The sequence below is a fragment of the Culex quinquefasciatus genome, chromosome 3 (genome assembly GCF_015732765.1).
Source record: "Culex quinquefasciatus strain JHB chromosome 3, VPISU_Cqui_1.0_pri_paternal, whole genome shotgun sequence".
Lineage (NCBI taxonomy): Eukaryota > Metazoa > Arthropoda > Insecta > Diptera > Culicidae > Culex > Culex quinquefasciatus.
The window spans coordinates 198,180,963-198,198,405 of record NC_051863.1 but is presented as its reverse complement, the minus strand read 5'-3'; the positions used below and the strand labels follow the sequence as shown (position 1 = coordinate 198,198,405).

General features: G+C 40.2%; 1 protein-coding gene across 1 annotated transcript; it reads right to left on the bottom strand.

Annotated features, from left to right (window-relative positions):
- Positions 1–111: 111 nt before the first annotated feature.
- On the bottom strand, positions 112–17,332 carry LOC119769373. Its single transcript, XM_038261424.1, has 6 exons — positions 17,269–17,332; positions 16,063–16,643; positions 15,557–15,925; positions 15,290–15,502; positions 3,330–3,473; positions 112–123 (listed from the first exon to the last, which is right to left on the bottom strand). The coding sequence occupies exons 1-6, from the start codon at positions 17,330–17,332 to the stop codon at positions 112–114; spliced, it is 1,383 nt and encodes a 460-aa protein (XP_038117352.1).
- Between the last annotated feature and the right edge of the window lie 111 nt (positions 17,333–17,443).

The window sequence follows — 17,443 nt, the reverse complement described above, 5'->3', positions numbered from 1 at the left end:
TGTTCGAAACTCCATTAATCTCTCAAATGATAACATGGTCAAAAATGTACCGCTCATAGAAGACTCATTGAATAACCAGGTTTAGAAGTCGTCCAGATAGTAATTCGCCATTCAATGTGGAGGCTGAGGAAGGGGGAGGGGGGGGGGGTTGTTTACCGTTACAACGAAAGAGTAGAGGGCTTTTGTTAATTTGATTTGGTTAACCGCGGTGGATTTTCTTGAAATAATTCGAACTGCCAAAAATCCACCAAAGGATCTACCGGTGGATACTTTTCTACCACAGTTTTTTGTGTGATCAATGTGGTAGATGTTTTGGTGGATTTTTGACAGTTCGAATTATTTCAAGAAAATCCACCGCGGTTAACCAAATCAAATTAACAAAAGCCCTTAGATTTTTAGAGAATTTTGACTGATTTTAGTCGTACGTGCTTTATGGTACAGTTGGTAACTTGACCCAACGCCAGCTGACCATTCGTGTCAACACGTACACACCCTTACCAAAAATCATGACTTTTTGAGTTCCAAATCCCACTTTTCATACGATTTTTTGAGTTCAGGTACTACAACCATAAAAATGGTTATATGGGTTGAACTGAAAAATTCGTATGAAAAGTGGGATTTGGAACTCAAAAAGTCATGATTTTTGGTAAGGGTGCAGATCGCTTGTGAGACCGCTTGCCACATAGGTGGTTAAATCGGAATGGTCGCAGTTTTGTGCGGAGGAACCAAATCTCGTCATTCTCCACAGAGCTGTGTTGTTGATAACCGAAGGTGCAGCGGACCATAACCAACGGATTGGCAATGCTAACGGCCGAGACATTTTCTTGCCTGTCTCGACTACTCTAACCGATCACTACTTGTGCTCGATAACACGTTTCACGCACCCAGTCGGTAAATGGGTTCCCAAACAGGCGGGGACAAAGCGGAAGGAGCAACGTGTAGCCAGCCTCCCCCAATAGTTCGATGGTGGGATTGATTATTGATCTTTTTTCAGCACAATCTGCAGTGTGTCGCCATAAGCTTGATCAGGAAAATCTCGGCACGGTCGAAACCTTGCTGTTATCCAGGTACTGGCCGACTTTTCGCTTATCTACCACAACTAGTTGGCTTCACATCTCCACCTCCAGCAGTCTATCAGTTCCGTGGTTGGTTTCAGGAGCAGTAAATTAAATTCGCGAGTCACCCTTAAAACTAAATTACATATCATTCAAACGTTTTGTTAACTTAACAAACATCAAGGAAAACAGTTTGACATTTCCTTGCGGTTGAGGTAGGCTCTCACTGTATGGAGTTTGACAGGTCGTCTACTCCCTGTCGGTGGATGAGAAAGTTCATTTCTTGAGTTTCTCGATGAACGCACTCTGTGGTCAATCGGATTTGAATTCTCTCACTCTCTTGGCTGACAAAATGAAAAATTAGAGGGAGCAATCAAAACTCTCTCGTGACAAAAAAGAGAGACTATATTTTTCTGTTAGAGGGTAGAGAGATATTTTTGGTGATGAAAATTCGTAGGGCTGATATTTGACTCAGTATTCATGGAGTGATAATTCTCTCTGAAGATAATTGATAGTTTGATATTTTTACAACCCTGATCTCCATAAACAAACCTTATTTCAAACATCAAAAAATGACGGTCTAAAAATTTACCAAACTAAAATATTGTGAAAACAATACAAAAAAAAAATGCTTCCGCCTCGTAAGCGGTAGATCGGGGTTCAAATCCCGTCTCGAACCAACAAAACTGGTGAACTTTAACCTGCTGGATTCGATTGCATAGTAAAGGGATGGTAGTGTATCGTCACCAGAAATGCACTGGCACTGCACTTGGTTAGCACGCGTGCTATTTTAACGGATAGCACTGCGCTTCTGATCATAGCACTCGCCCTGGCACTCTAACTAAAACGGTAACTAAGATGGTGTTGCCCTTTGTTTATTCGAAAACTTCTGTCACGATCACTAGAATGTGGTGCAAATATTTCCACTAGTTTTTATCGGAAAATTCAGTGCAGTGCTAGCGTTCAAGACTTGGATGTGAAAGGTCCATGGTTCTGTTCTTTGTGAGGCATATATTTTTTGTTACCTTATGCAAATACAAGCAAAATTTTATTTCTTTTAGATCATCGCGAAAAATCTTCGAAAATGGCGAGAAGCTTGAAAATCAGTGAAAATTGAAACATAAAGGAAACAGATCGAGGATTGTAGTCTTTTGGGACCCAAAAATGTCTCTTTTTGGCCACCACTTAAAGTTTCCACACGAAATTAAACTTAAATTTATTTGGCGTGCTATCCGGAAGTGCTAAATAATAGCACTAGCACTGGGCAAGCGCTGTGCGCGTTGCACTTAAGGTAAGTGCTAAATTTGAAAGTGCAGTGCAGAGCGTGCCAATGCACGTCTGATCGTCACAAACTGGACGTTATCAAGACACAGGAGTGTAGCCAGAATTTTGGTTCGGGGTGCTGGAAGAAGAAATTTTCTTCTTCTTTTCTTCTTATTCCCTCTCTCCCATATGTCTTCCAAAAATTTCGGGACGGGCTTCAGCCCGAAGCCCACCCCCCTGGCTACGGGCCTGTCAAGACACCTTAGGAAGACAACCTATGGAATGTTGGCATTAACCTTTACATGTTAACATTAAGTTGATTAATAAACTGTCACTGAATCCGCTTTGTAAATGCCGGCCCCGATACACTTCACGGGTGTTCCCCTCAGGAACAGGGAAAGATTTAATTTTTTACTTGTAATAGTTATTTCATTAGATACTTCAGGGTGAAATGCAGTAAAATCATCGAATCGAATAGAAATTTGCTGAGATATGTTCAAAGATGCATTTCTAGAGTTTTTTTAATGGTCCTTTAAACTATTTATTGTGTTTCATATGTTTACAGGACCTAAACTCTAGATTTCTAACCTTTCGACCCCATCAGAGCTGCAAGTGTATTTACATTTGTCAACATTTAAGTGACAATTTTAGAAGATTGATCTCAATAGTTTTTAATTATGGTTTCGTATCATGCAAATATTCAAACTTACTTGTTACTAGTTAGAAGTAAACGGCACTCGTTGGAAGGAACTCGTTGTTTGAAAACCGATGTGATCCCAAGAGATCAGCTCGAGACCGTACGGTGGTCGTTTTCGTCAAGATCAGTTCTTTGTTGTAGAAAGAATTCAGAGGCCTCATGATCGGAGAAACTTCCTTTTTCGTCCATGTTGGCAGCGACGTACGAAAGGCAAAAACTCGATCTGCTCCTTGGAACCGTGCCCGTGCATCCCTGGCTCATTGATTAGCACCTGCATGCCCAGCTCATTGAGTTGTAAAAAATCAAGTGCTCACCAAATGGTCGTCGTCGTCCTCGGAGGCGGTTTTATCGCCGACGTCCTCGTTCTGTAGCTGAGCCATGGCCACAGAGAAAATTCGCGGCCGGTAATTTGATCCCCAGCAGGCGCAGTTGGGTAGCGACGAGCCGGTTGTCACGTTCTGGGATAAATCCGGCGCGCCGGATATTCGCAATAAGGCAAGAAACAGTGCACTGGCGACGATGATCGCAAGCAGCGAAAATTCTGTGCAAAAAGAGCACCTAATCACAAAAAAACAAACACACTTTGACACAAAGACCAAACACCAAACAACACATTGAAATTTGACATGTCACAAACATTTTTATGGCTGCGTTCTTTTCGTCGATTTTATTCATGGCATTCATGGTCGATTAAAAGGGCCAAGATGGATTGACTTGAGAAGGTGTGATATGAGCCCAAGCAAAAATCATGATTGAGTATTTCGACGAAAACGGCGGGTGGGGACATTATAATATATATCCATTTTTATTTTAAAAGGACCAATAAACTATTGTCTTTCATATGATTATAGGACCTAATAAAAATGTGCGATGTTAGGAATGACAGCGTTCGGAACAAGGTTCGGAAATTTGTAATGCTTTTTTCCTCAAAATTACCAAAAAGCATTTTTGATAAAAATTGAATAGGGTCCTTAAATTAAGCTAACATTGCAGATATTTTTGTTCACAACGACAAAGCCTAAGACAAAGCTTTTTTTTTGAGCACAATTGGGTCCTAAAATGGAGCTTAGATTGCTGATATTATTGTTTACAGCGATAAAGTACGACCAAAAAGAGTTTAAAATGGATTTTAAATCAATTTTGAAAAATTAACCTCGCGATCCTTCTTGACAGAAATGGTCCTACTTGACAGCTCTTTCCAAGGGAACCATAGTTAATCCATCGAAAAAATGTTGTCTTGTTAAAAAAAAATTGCATTAATATGAAAAAAAGTTATCAGAAATGGTTTTTAATCGTGTTTTTTACCGTTGTACATAAAAATTGACATAGGGCTTTAGTACCCAATTACCCTTTGTACGACCACAAAGGGTTTTAAATGGATTTTTAAATCAATTTTGTTAAACTTAACTTTACGGCCTTTCTTAACAGAAAGTATTTACTAGATTTTGTGTTTCATATGTTTAAAGGACTTATTCAAATAACACTCTCGGTATCTTACTTGACAGCTCGTCCAAGAAGACCGTGGTTGATCAATCGTGAAATGTCGTCTTGCTGTCATGCAAGATATTTTATTTCAAAAAAATCCGCGTAGTTATTTTGTTAAAATTGATTTAGAAATCCATTTTTTTTTTGTGGAAACACAAAGTGTCATTGGGCTAATAAAAACAAGCTTTATTGTTGATAACACTAATTTCAGCACTTATGTTTAGTCCTACCCAATTTCACTTGCGATCATAATGTGTGGTGAATATTGACGATTAATTGGGTACTAAAGCCCTATGTCAATTTTTATGTACAACGGTAAAAAACACGATTAAAAACCATTTCTGATCACTTTTTTTCATTTTAATGCAATTTTTTTTTTTTGACGGGACAACATTTTTCCGATGAATTAACTATGGTCCCCTTGGAATGAGCTGTCAAGTATGAGCTTTTCTGTCAAGAAGGACCGCGAGGTTAAATTTTCAAAATTGATTTAAAATTCCATTTTAAACTCTTTGTGGTCGTACAAAGGGTCATTGTACTCAGAAAATAAGCTTTATCGCTGTAAACAATAATATCAGCAATCTAAGCTTCATTTTAGGACCCAATTTTGATTGAAAATGTTTGTTAAATTGAAACCATAAGTGATTATTCGTAAAATTGTTTATAACATTGATCATAAGAGATAAGAGCATTTGACTTCCTATAGGCGATCAAACGTCAAAATTACACCCCTCTAGAGGGCGCTGAAACACGTTATATTACATTTATTTCTACATTATTTGATTTAGTAATAAATTATACTATATTATAATAGAGTCGAAAGCCCTATGTCAATAATTATGCACAACGGTAAAAAACACGATAAAAAACCTTTTCATTTTCATTTATTTTAATGCAAAAAATAAATTGACAAGACAACATTTTTTCGATGGATCTACTATGGTCCCCTTGGAACAAGCTGTCAAGTAGGACCATTTCTGTCAAGAAGGTCCGCGAAGTAATTTTTTTGAAAATTTAAATCCTTTGCGGCCGTACAAAGGGTCATTCACTCAAAAAATCTTTCACCACAGAGTTGCATGAAAATTCCGGTGGCAACCAATTTTCGATTGAAAACAACGTTTTGCATGAGTCATGCAACAGTCACAATGGCCACCACAATGGCCAAGTGTAGCATTAGGCAAGAGGTGCGCAAGGCCCAGCGGGACCGGCCATCAAGGGAGTCAAGCAGGCTGAGAAGAAGGTGAAAAATTATTGAATATACATAAAAATATCTGTATTCAACTATATAACTGTTTATTTCATTGATATATACGGGAAAACTAATTTTTTCGTGTTTCAAAACAAAAAAAGAAAAAGTTCACAAATTTCTGCGTGCCCTTAATTTGATGTTTATTATTTTAAAGCAAAAAAAAAATCTCGTCTTTTGCAACCAGTTTTATTAAGATTGATGCAGGGAATCATGAGAAATAATCGATTTTGTAATTCAACCCAGCAAAACGGTTTTCGAATTTTGGCCAGTAACCTTACAAATTTCGCATGCGATTGCAATGTGTAGTGAATATTGGATAAATTTGGACTGGAAAATTTTGTAAAACTGGTAAAAAAGTGAACATATTCGATCCATTATAAAATGGTTTATAAGATTGTTTTAAACGTTGTATATAAAAATTGACGTAGAACTCTAGGACCCCATTCTTAATTCCACAAAAAAAAACATAAACATATCTCGACTTTGTTTTGATTAGGTCCTATAAATATATGAAAGACAATAGCTTATAGAACCTTTTCAAAAACAACTCTGGATATGCTTCCAGCTAAGTTAGCTTTGCATTTGATTACCTATCACATTTCCACCTTGTTTTACTATCTTGTCATCAAAAGGCTGCGTTCGGTGTCGATGAAAAGTTTTCATCGATTATTTGAAATCGGCGACTTTCAATCTAGCAACACTGCCTTCGGGTAAAAAACTTTCAACGAATAACAAGTGATTTTTTCAAGTGAAAGATTTTTTTTGAAAAAATAGTGTTTTTGTTACGTTTAGAAGTTATTTTACTGCAGAAGGCTCATTTATATATAAATTGAACTTAAAAGTAAGTATAAAATTGATAACAACAAGCTTATTTTTTCATTTTCGTCTCAATTTAAAAACAATTGTGGTTCCTTGCGTAAAAAAACAAGATGGATGTTTTTAACATTGGTTTTTTTTTATAAATGTCGCACTAATCGAGAACACTCCAGATATGAATTCGTGAACGGTTTATTTTGGATTTTCTAATTCTAGGATGTTTTTAAAAGAACACAGAAGCCATTTCTATTCCATACCCACTTTTTCGACTTCACGGAAGAGATTTTTTAAGGTTTGGTGATCGAATCGTGGTCGTTGGTCGTGGCAAGAGTGGTTGCCTCTCACCCCAGTTGACCTGGATGCGGGCCCAGTCGGAACCGATGACATTTTTCGAGAAGAGATTGATCTGATCACGCCTTCTGTCGTATGGGGAAGTAAATGCTGTCCCGGTCTAACCTAAAAGTTAGATCGTTAGATCAGTCCAGGTGTAGGAGTCGTCTCCCTGGGAGAACAACCTGCCTCGGTAGAGTCGCTGGTCGGCAGTTGGATTAACAATATCAACGTTGTCAGTTTGAATCCCGCGGTGGATGGGAGCTTAGGTGTAAAAAGAGGTGGCAAATGCTCATAATTGTGGTATTCTGTCGTTCCTGCTCACTCCTTTTTAAATTTAGGGCTAGTGTTTTTTTTTGCTTTCTCAGCTACACTTGGCTCTTTCCATTTGAAGAATCGTCGCTAACATTTCAAATAGTGCTCACACTTAGTTAATCTACATCAAGGCTGTATAGAAAGCCGTGAATCTAAATTGCTTAACTTGAAATGTCAGCGTCAAAATACAGGATCGATTCTTCGATACCCCGTGACATTTCCGTAGTAGGTAACAGTTCAATTAGGTTTTACGCCGACTCGATTTGGAGGTTAGAAAGGAGTGCACTATTTAATACATGGACTTAGCACAGTTCGACGCGCTCGTCGATTTTGTTCGGGGAAAATCGTCGACAATCGACGAAGACCATGTAAACAGTGCACACGAGCTGAGCAATTCTCTACGAAATCGATCTTTTTTTCTTCAATTTTAATTTTTGTATTTTTTAATCCGGCTGAAACTTTTTTGGTGCCTTCGGTATGCCCAAAGAAGCCATTTTGCATCATTAGTTTGTCCATATAATTTTCCATACAAATTTGGCAGCTGTCCATACAAAAATGATATGTGAAAATTCAAAAATCTGTATCTTTTGAAGGAATTTTTTGATCGATTTGGTGTCTTCGGCAAAGTTGTAGGTATGGATATGGACTACACTGGAAAAAAATGATACACGGTAAAAAAAATTGGTGATTTTTTTATTTAACTTTTTATCACTAAAACTTGATCTGCAAAAAACACTATTTTTAATTTTTTAATTTGTTGATATATTTTAGAGGACATAAAATGCCAACTTTTCAGAAATTTCCAGGTTGTGCAAAAAATCATTGAGCGAGTTATAAATTTTTGAATGAATACTGATTTTTTCAAAAAATCGAAATATTGGTCGCAAAAAAATTTCAACTTCATTTTTCGATGTAAAATCAAATTTGCTATCAAAAAGTACTTTAGTGAAATTTTGATTAAGTGCACCGTTTTCATGTTAAATCCATTTTTAGGTGACTTTTTTGAAAATAGTCGCAGTTTTTCATTTTTAAAAATTAGTGCACATGTTTGCCCACTTTTGAAAAAAATTCTCTATATTTTGCTTCTTCGGACTTTGTTGATACGACCTTTAGTTGCTGAGATATTGCAATGCAAAGGTTTAAAAACAGGAAAATTGATGTTTTTTAAGTCTAACCCAAACAGCCCACCATTTTTCAATGTCGATATCTCAGCAACTAATGGTCCGATCAAGGGTCCGATTTTCAATGTTAATATATGAAAAATTTGTAAAATTTTCCGATCTTTTCGAAAACAATATTTTCAAAATTTTCAAATCAAGACTAACATTTTAAAAGGGCGTAATATTGAATGTTTGGCTTAGTCTTTTTGGGCCTAAATTTTAGGCTTTTTTAGAACTTAGTGCAATACTTAGAAAAAGACTAAATTTAAGGCTTTTCTGTACTACAAAACTTTGGTTCACGATTTGACATGTCAAATCAGAATTTTTTGATCCAGGTCGGTTGTTGTTGGTGCGTGTTGGAGTGCGGGAGAAATTCAACCAGGTTGGCCAGGTGCAAGTAAGTTGTGGTGCCTTATCTGCCGGAAGAACCGGTTCAAGTAAACGAGCTAGCGGATAAGTGTTTCCGCGGTGGATAGCGGTCCACCAGTAAAGGAGGAAGAGGAGGCGGATTAAAAGCCGAGTGTTGAATTCCCGGGAGTTGAATTCAACACCCGGCTTAATCCGCCATGGAAAGTGGCAACCTAGCCAGGAGGATTTTGGCCAGCTAGGTAAGTTGAGGTACCGTTATTTGATGGAAGGTTCCGGCCGGAGTGTGAGATGCAGAATCAGAGTTTTTTTTTCGGATTGCTTGTGTGTGCGGTAGAAAAGGACGCCTTGCGCCTTTTTCATGACGGAAGACGGGAGGAAAACAGGTTTGTCAATCCGCCGGAGTGGTCCGCGGGAAGATGCTGTTAGTGGTCCAGCGGCGAGTGGAAGAGAAAAAGGCGGACGGGATGCATATTCAACTCGACGTGATCGCGCCGTGTTCTTGACGGAAGACGATAAATTTAGCTTCGGTTAGTAAATCCGTCGGAGTGGGCCGCGGAAAGATGCAGGTGGAGTTCTAGCGGTGGTTTGAAGCGGTGTTTCGAAGTGTTTTTTTTAGGTTGCCGCGGTCGAAGTAAATGTTTTGGAATGCAGGTGAAAAAAAATAGGACGCAATTTTGGAAATTTGCGTGTGTTTGTGTGTGTTGAAAATATTTAAAAATTCAAAAAATTCTAAAATTCAGAAATTCAAAAATTTCAGAATTCAAAAATTAAAAAATTCAGAGATTCAAAAATTCAAAAACTCAGAAATTCATAAATTTCAAAAATTCAAAAATTCTAAAAATCAAAATTCAAAAATTTAAAAATTCAAAAATTCAAAAATTTAATAAATTTAAAAATTCTAAAAATCATATAAACCAAAATTCTAAAATTTTGAAAATCTTTATGATTCAAACATTCAAAATTTCAAAATTCAAAGAATTTAATATTTAAAAATTAAAAAATCAAAAAATTCAAAATTTCAAAATTCAATGATTTTAAAATTCTAAAATTTTAAAATTCTAAAATTTTAAAATTTTAAAATTTTAAAATTCTAAAATTCTAAAATTCTAAAATTCTAAAATTCTAAAATTCTAAAATTCTAAAATTCTAAAATTCTAAAATTCTAGAATTCTTAAATTCTTAAATTCTTAAATTCTTAAATTCAAAATTTCTAAAATTCTAAAATTCTAAAATTCTAAAGTTCTAAAATTCTTAAATTCTTAAATTCTTAAATTCTTAAATTCTAAAATTCTTAAATTCTTAAATTCTTAAATTCTTAAATTCTTAAATTCTTAAATTCTTAAATTCTTAAATTCTTAAATTCTTAAATTCTTAAATTCTTAAATTCTTAAATTCTTAAATTCTTAAATTCTTAAATTCTTAAATTCTTAAATTCTTAAATTCTTAAATTCTTAAATTCCGTGAATCTGTCGTATTCCGAAACTACCGAATTACCGAATAAAAACATTTTTATAAATATTTAAATAATATATAACAATATTTTATTTTCTACCCTTTATTCCCGCCATTTTGATCCCCTAGGCTTTTTTTTCATTAAGTTATTTTTATTAGGGACCTGGTTAGGACCGAGTCGGCTGTAATTACAAAAAACTTAATAATTACAGAGGATCTTGTGTGTAAATGTTAGTGGGAGGGGAGCCGATTACCCGCGGCCTACTCGGGGTTAGTAGGGAAGGGATTGATGTTAAAGACAAGGCATGGGATGGGAAGGGGGATTGTGTAGGGGTCTTGGTTGGCTCTGCTGGCCTTTTCTTTTGTCCTCAACCGCAACTCGGTGTCCAGCTGCTGGGGCGTTCTTGCTTTGCTTCCGGTGCAATCCAGAAACGACGGCTTTGTGCGAAGGCGAGTTATACTAACAAAAGGAAAACTAACTGAAGGAAAACTAACTGGAAGAAAACTAAATGGATATTTTGGAATCTACGAGGAACTGATAGATCGGATAGAGAACATCAAGGTCTAGTTGAGATAACGCGTCTCGCATCGGGATTTCTGGTGGTTTTCCTCGGGCCCTGAGGGTATCTTTCAACTTAATTCTGTGAGCCTGGTGATCTGGAATCCCCTAGGCTTTTCAGGCATAAAATAAGTATTCCGTTATCTTGGATTATGTCCGATTTGACCCCTCCCATTTCCTGCAAAAGCCTAAAAATTAGTCTTTTAAACCTATAAATAAGTCTTTTTGGGCCTAAAAATAAGTCTTAATCAAGTTCCGCCATCTTGGATTATGTCCGCTTTGACCCCTCACATTTCCTGCAAAAGCCTAAAAATTAGTCTTTTAAACCTATAAATAAGTCTTTTCAGGCCTAAAAATAAGTCTTAATCAAGTTCCGCCATCTTGGATTATGTCCGCTCTGATCCCCTCGCATTCTCGAAAAAGACTAAAATTTAGGCTTTTTGACGATAACATAAAACCTAAAATTTAAGCTTTTCGTACTAAAACGAAACTAGTCTTTTAAAGACTAACCCATCATTAGGCTTAAAAAGACTTAACACGGTTAGGTTCGATAAAGCCTAATTTTAAGTCTTAAAAGACTAATGTCGGCTTTGCGTGTAGAGAATTTTCTCAGCTTTTCAAAAATATTTTTTTCAAAAGTGGGCAAACATGTGCACTAATTTTAAAAAATGAAAAACTGCGACTATTTTCAAAAAAGTCACCTAAAAATGGATTTAACATGAAAACGGTGCACTTTATCAAAATTTCACTAAAGTACTTTTTGATTGCAAATTTGATATTACATCGAAAAATAAAGTTGAAAAATTTTTGCGACCAATATTTCGATTTTTTGAAAAAATCAGTATTCATTCAAAAATTCATAACTCGGTCAATGATTTTTTGCACAACCTGGAAATTTCTGAAAAGTTGGCATTTTATGTCCTCTAAAACATATCAAAAAATAAAAATAGTGTTTTTTTGCAAATCAAGTTTTAGTGATAAAAAGTTAAATAAAAAAATCACCAATTTTTTTCCCAGTGTAGTCCATATCCATACCTACAACTTTGCCGAAGACACCAAATCGATCAAAACATTCCTTCAAAAGATACAGATTTTTGAATTTTCATACATCATTTTTGTATGGACAGCTGCCAAATTTGTATGGAAAATTATATGAACAAACTAATGATGCAAAATGGCTTCTTTGGGCATACCGAAGGCACCAAAAAAGTTTCAGCCGGATTAAAAAATACAAAAAAAATCGAATGACCGAAATCCTAGAGAACTGCTCAGCTGTCAAATGACGTCACGGTGTAAAACCTAATAGGGCGAGTCTGCGTTTATAAACAAGCAGTCTATCCCTTTTGCTCAAATGACAGTTCACGTCAAGTAAGAGGGGGGATAGACTGCTTATAGAGATCTCCACGGTTTCTCTCACGCACACCATGATTCTGTGTTAGTATTTGTATTTAATGTTATGTTTTGGTTTTGATCGATTGTGATTGGCTGAATAGAGATATCCACACGCGAGAGTGTGTTAGTTTGTAACAAAATTTAAACGCAGACATAGGCAAATCGAGTAGCCAAACTCGTCTGTCAAAATCAGCAATGTCCTTTGTTATACCAGGAGCACGTTATAAACAGCTGGTTTTTACAGGCGAATTTGGCTACTCGATTTGCCTATGTCTGCGTAAAAATAGTGTAAACAAAATCAGCTGCTTGGAATTCAGCCAATCACAATCGATCAAAACCAAAACAACACTCTGAATACAAATACTAACACAGAATCATGGTGTGCGTGAGAGAAACCGTGGAGATCTCTATTCCAAGCAGCTGATTTTGTTTACACTATTTCCACGCAGTCATAGGCAAATCGAATAGATCAATCGCCTGTAAAACCAGCTGTTTACCACGTGCTCGTGGTATAACAAAGGACACAGCTGATTTTGACTGACGAATCATTCTACTCGATTTGCCTATGTCTGCGTGCAACTAAACTCCAAACTAACACACTCTCGCGCGTGGATATCTCTATTTACAAACGCAGATTCGCCCTATTGAAATGTAACTAATCAGTCTATCCCACTATTGTTCTTTTTGCTTGAAAAAATACTTTCTACTATTTATCTGGGTGCTGAAAAGACAGAATGCGTAACGTGATTTTCGAAAGCTCCCCACTGCTCCTCACTAATACAACTGCACTACAGCTGTAAACATAAGCAAAGTAGAAGGATGTGTTCAAGCTCAAGCGTGACATATTTTTTGATGCTGAAGTGAATTATTATGAAACATTTTGGATCTGTTGATGTTGATGTTACCGATGACCGATGGCTTCGCACTTTTTTCTTCGTAGACTAAACGATGGGCGGCCAAAAGAGGCCTTTTTGGTTTTCCACGTGATGAAAAATTGTGTCAAAAGTGGGTGGAATTTCGTGAATCAGAAGAGCAACCGAATGGAAGTTCCGAGATTATGTATCTTTGATGTGTAGTGATAATATCGGAGTAAGATTATCCAATATTATTTGGAAAGTACTATTGATAGTTATTGATAATTCGTCGCTAACATTTAAAAAAGCGTCATAAACATAGATTTTGTAGACATAGCGATTATAAAATTTTAGCGACGAATTATGCCAATCTCGATTTCAACCCTCTTATTAAGATGTTTTGACTTCGAATACCTCAATAGCCATTGATTTTTTTTTATTCCTGACTAAATAAATTATAGATCGATCACAATACTTGCCACTTCTTGATATAATTATGCGAACAGTAAATTGGTTCCGCTTTGACAGTTCTAAATTGAGGCCACTTTGCGGACAACTATTCTGCACCCAGGTGCAGACAAATGAGCACCGCAACAGTATTCTTTTTGGCTCTCTCCTCTCTGAGCACATTCGTGTATGACTCGGGTTAACGGACGGAGTAGGAAAAGAAATCCACGAAGTAGGGGGAGAGAGGGTAATATGCAGCCCCTGCTTTTCTCGGTATTGGGGAAAAATAATAGAAATTAAAGGTACATACCATACCAATCAGCATAGCGCACCAGGTACGCGTGCTGTAGCAAGAAGACGCTTCCATCTTTCTCGGTCTTGTGCTGCTACTCTCCAGTTTCCCAGGTTACAGATCTTCCGGATATCACCATTCACTTGATCTCCCCACCGTGCGCGCGGTTTCCTGCTCTTCTGCCTGTTCCGCCAGCTGGTTCAGCGCGGTCAAAAGCAGTCTGACAGGCTGGCTTTCGTCCATTCGGGCGACATGGCCGGCCCACCTGAGCCTCCCGATCTTCGCCTGGGTGGCGATGGTCGGTTCTTCAAGAAACGCGTGCAGTTCGTGGTTCATGCGTCGTCGCCACACTCCGTCAGACACCTGCACTCCACCGTAGATCGTTCGTAGCACCTTCCGTTCGAAAACTCCAAGGGCACGTTCGTCCTCCTGCCGCATCGTCCAGGTCTCGTGGCCATAGAGGACTACCGGTCTGATCAGTGTTCTGTACATCGTCAGCTTCGTGCGGCGTTGCACTCGATCCGAAGTGAGAGTTTTCCGTAATCCGAAGTAGGCACGATTCCCAGCAAAAATACGAGTCCGGATCTCTTTGCTGGTGTCGTTGTCGGCGGTTACCAGCGATCCCAAGTACACGAACTCGCTCACCTCCTCCAACTCATCACCATCCACAGTTAGAGGGGTGAGACTTGGGGGGCCGACGTCCTTCGAACCCCTTCCTCTCATGTACTTCGTCTTCGTCGTATTCATGCCAAGTCCTACACGCCTTGCTTGTACCTTCAGTCGGGTGTAGACGTCCATCACCGTCTCCAGGTTTCTTGCCACAATGTCGATGTCATCGGCAAAAGCAAGCAACTGGTAGGACTTGTTCATAATCGTGCCACTCGTTTCGATGCCCGCCCTTCGAATAATGCCCTCAAGGACGATGTTGAATAGCGAACAGGATAAGCCATCACCTTGCCGCAGCCCTCGGCGTGATCCAAAGGGTTCCGCTAATTCCCCCGAAACACGCACGTGACACATCACACCATCCAAGGTAGCCTTGATCAGCCGAGTCAGTTTATCCGGAAATCCGTTCTCGTGCATGATCTGCCATAGCTGCTCGCGGTCGACTGTATCATAGGCCGCCTTGAAATCGATGAAGATGTGATGTGTGGGCACGTTGTACTCACGACATTTCTCGAGGATCTGTCGGAGACAAAATATTTGGTCCGTGGTGGCGCGCGCGCCAGTGAAGCCCGCTTGATAGGGCCCCACGAACCTCCTTGCATGGGGTGACAGCTGACGGCAGAGGATCTGGGAGAGGATTTTGTAGGCCGCGTTGATAAGCGTAATGCCGCGGTAGTTGCCGCAGTCCAGCTTATCGCCCTTTTTGTAGATGGGGCACACGACACCATCCATCCATTCCTCCGGTAGCTTCTCCTCCTCCCAGATCTTGGAAATCACGCAGTGAAGCGCCCTCGCTAGTTTCTCTCCTCCATATTTGAAGAGCTCACCAGGTAACCGATCCTTTCCGGCAGCTCTGTTGTTCTTCAGCTTCCTGATCTCCCTCTTCACCGTCTCCAGATCAGGCGCTGGGAACTGTTCATCTGCTGCGGGCGCTCCAAGGTTGACTCCAACGCCGTCTCCGTCCGCTTCATCGCCGTTGAGGTGCTCGTTGAAGTACTGCTTCCACCTGTCCAACACCTCGCTCTTGCTTACGATCAGGTTCCCCTCGTTGTCCCTGCACACGTCGGCTCGCGGCACGAAGCCTTTGCGGGACCGGTTCACCTTCTCGTAAAACTTCCGCGTTTCGTTAGCTCGGAACAGCTGCTCCATTTCTGCGCAATCCCGGTCTTTCTGCTGGCGCTTCTTGAGCTTGAAAACCGCGACTTGCCGATTCCGAGCCTGCCGGTATCGTTCCACGTTCCCTCTCGTCGCCTTGTGCAGCTTCTTGTCGTAAGCTGCTTTCTTCTCGGCGGTAATCTGTTGGCACTCGTCGTCGTACCAATCGTTTCGACTGACTCGGATCGCACTACCCAGTGTGGCTTCCGCTGCACTGCCGATGGCTGAGCGTATGCGGCTCCAACCACCCTCGAGCGAGGCTGCGCCAAGTTCCTCCTCACCTGGCAGATTCGCTTCCAGCTGCTGCGCGTAACTGTGGGCCACATCTCCGTCCTGCAGACACGCGGTGTTGAACGGAGGGCCCGCCGGCTTCGGCGTTGGTTAAACACCGTCGACAGCTTTGAGCGCATGTCAACTCCAACTAGGTAGTGGTCCGAGTCAATATTCGCACCGCGAAAGGTGCGCACGTGCGTTACGTCCGAGAAGAATCGGCCGTCGATCAGGACGTGGTCGATTTGCGTTTTCGTCCGTTGGTCAGGTGATGTCCAGGTGGCTTTGTGGATGTCCTTGCGAGGAAAGTAGGTGCTCCTGACCACCATTCCACGGGAGGCTGCGAAGTCGATGCAGCGTTGGCCGTTGTCGTTCGTGACCGCATGTAGACTTTCTGGGCCTATTGTCGGTCGAAACATTTCCTCCCTTCCGAACCGAGCGTTCATGTCCCCAATGATGATTTTTACATCCTGCCGCGGACAGCCGTCGTACACCTCCTCCAGCGTCGCGTAGAATGCTTCCTTCTCATCATCGGTCTTTTCTTCGTGGGGGCAGTGCACGTTGATGATGCTGTAGTTGAAGAAACGGCCTCTTATCCTCAACTTACACATCCGCTCGCTGAACGCCGTGAAGCCGAACACGCGATCCTGCATCTTGCCCCGCACGATAAAGCCGGTACCCAGCTTCTTGTCCTTGCCGCCGCTCAGATAAAAACGGGAATTGGTCTGCCGACCTGGCCAGTCGAGCACCTGCTCCTCCTCCAAGCACACCTCCTGCAGTGCCACAACATCGAAGTTGCGAGGTTGCAACTCCTTCGCTAAGGCGAATTCGAAACCCAATAAATTTAAAGACCTGCAGTTCCAAGAGCCGAGTCGCCAATCGGTGGTCTGCTTTTCTATGGGCTTCTGCCGTTTGTTCCGGATTTCTAGCCTTCTTGCCATTCGCGATCCTCTTTTTCGGTAGGCAGCCTTATCAGGGCTGCGCTACCTAGTCTCGGGGTGGAGAACCACCTACGAGCTACCGAGACTTAGCTCCGGTTTTCTCACGACACCGTAACGGGGCTTTTATCTCGAAGCCTAACGGTCTTCATATCCGGAAGAGGACGTCTTCTACTGTGTGTGTAAAAGCGTTTCACTACTAGCACCAAATTTCACAATAATAAAATTTATTTTATTTTTTGCAAAAAAGTTTAAAACTTTTTGCCCGTTTTCTTTTTTCAAAAATTGCACACTCGGCACACCGCGCGCGGTTTCAATTAGTGTGCGTATACGCAATCGACACAACTGCACTGCCACTGGTCTTGTTGCTACACCACACTTAGCCCTTTGTTCTGCTTGTTTGTCCCGCGACGACGACGATGGATGGCAAAAATAAATTCACTTTTATTGCCCGGCCGTCGATTGCGGGTCAATTATAACACGCGATGCCGGTTCGCGACGCACTTCGGCGTTGGTTAAACACACTTTCGGCCACGACGGAACGGTAATTCGGTGGTTCTAGGTTCATTTTCGCGGAGCTGTATCGAGGTGCAATAACAACGTGCGACGCACACACACAATCTCAAATTAAAGGTTTACATTGTAAAACCATGCTGGAAAAGTTTGAGCATCGTTGGAT

Excerpts from the sequence above, each read along its gene's own strand:
- LOC119769373 (XM_038261424.1), bottom strand. The coding sequence starts at position 17,332 with ATGAACCTAGAACCACCGAATTACCGTTCCGTCGTGGCCGAAAGTGTG. Across the intron at positions 16,644-17,268 it reads TGTGTTTAACCAACGCCGAA|CGAAGGAGTTGCAACCTCGC; the intron begins GTGCGTCGCGAA and ends AATTCGCCTTAG. Across the intron at positions 3,474-15,289 it reads CAGCGCCTGATCTGGAGACG|AACGTGACAACCGGCTCGTC; the intron begins GTGAAGAGGGAG and ends GATTTATCCCAG.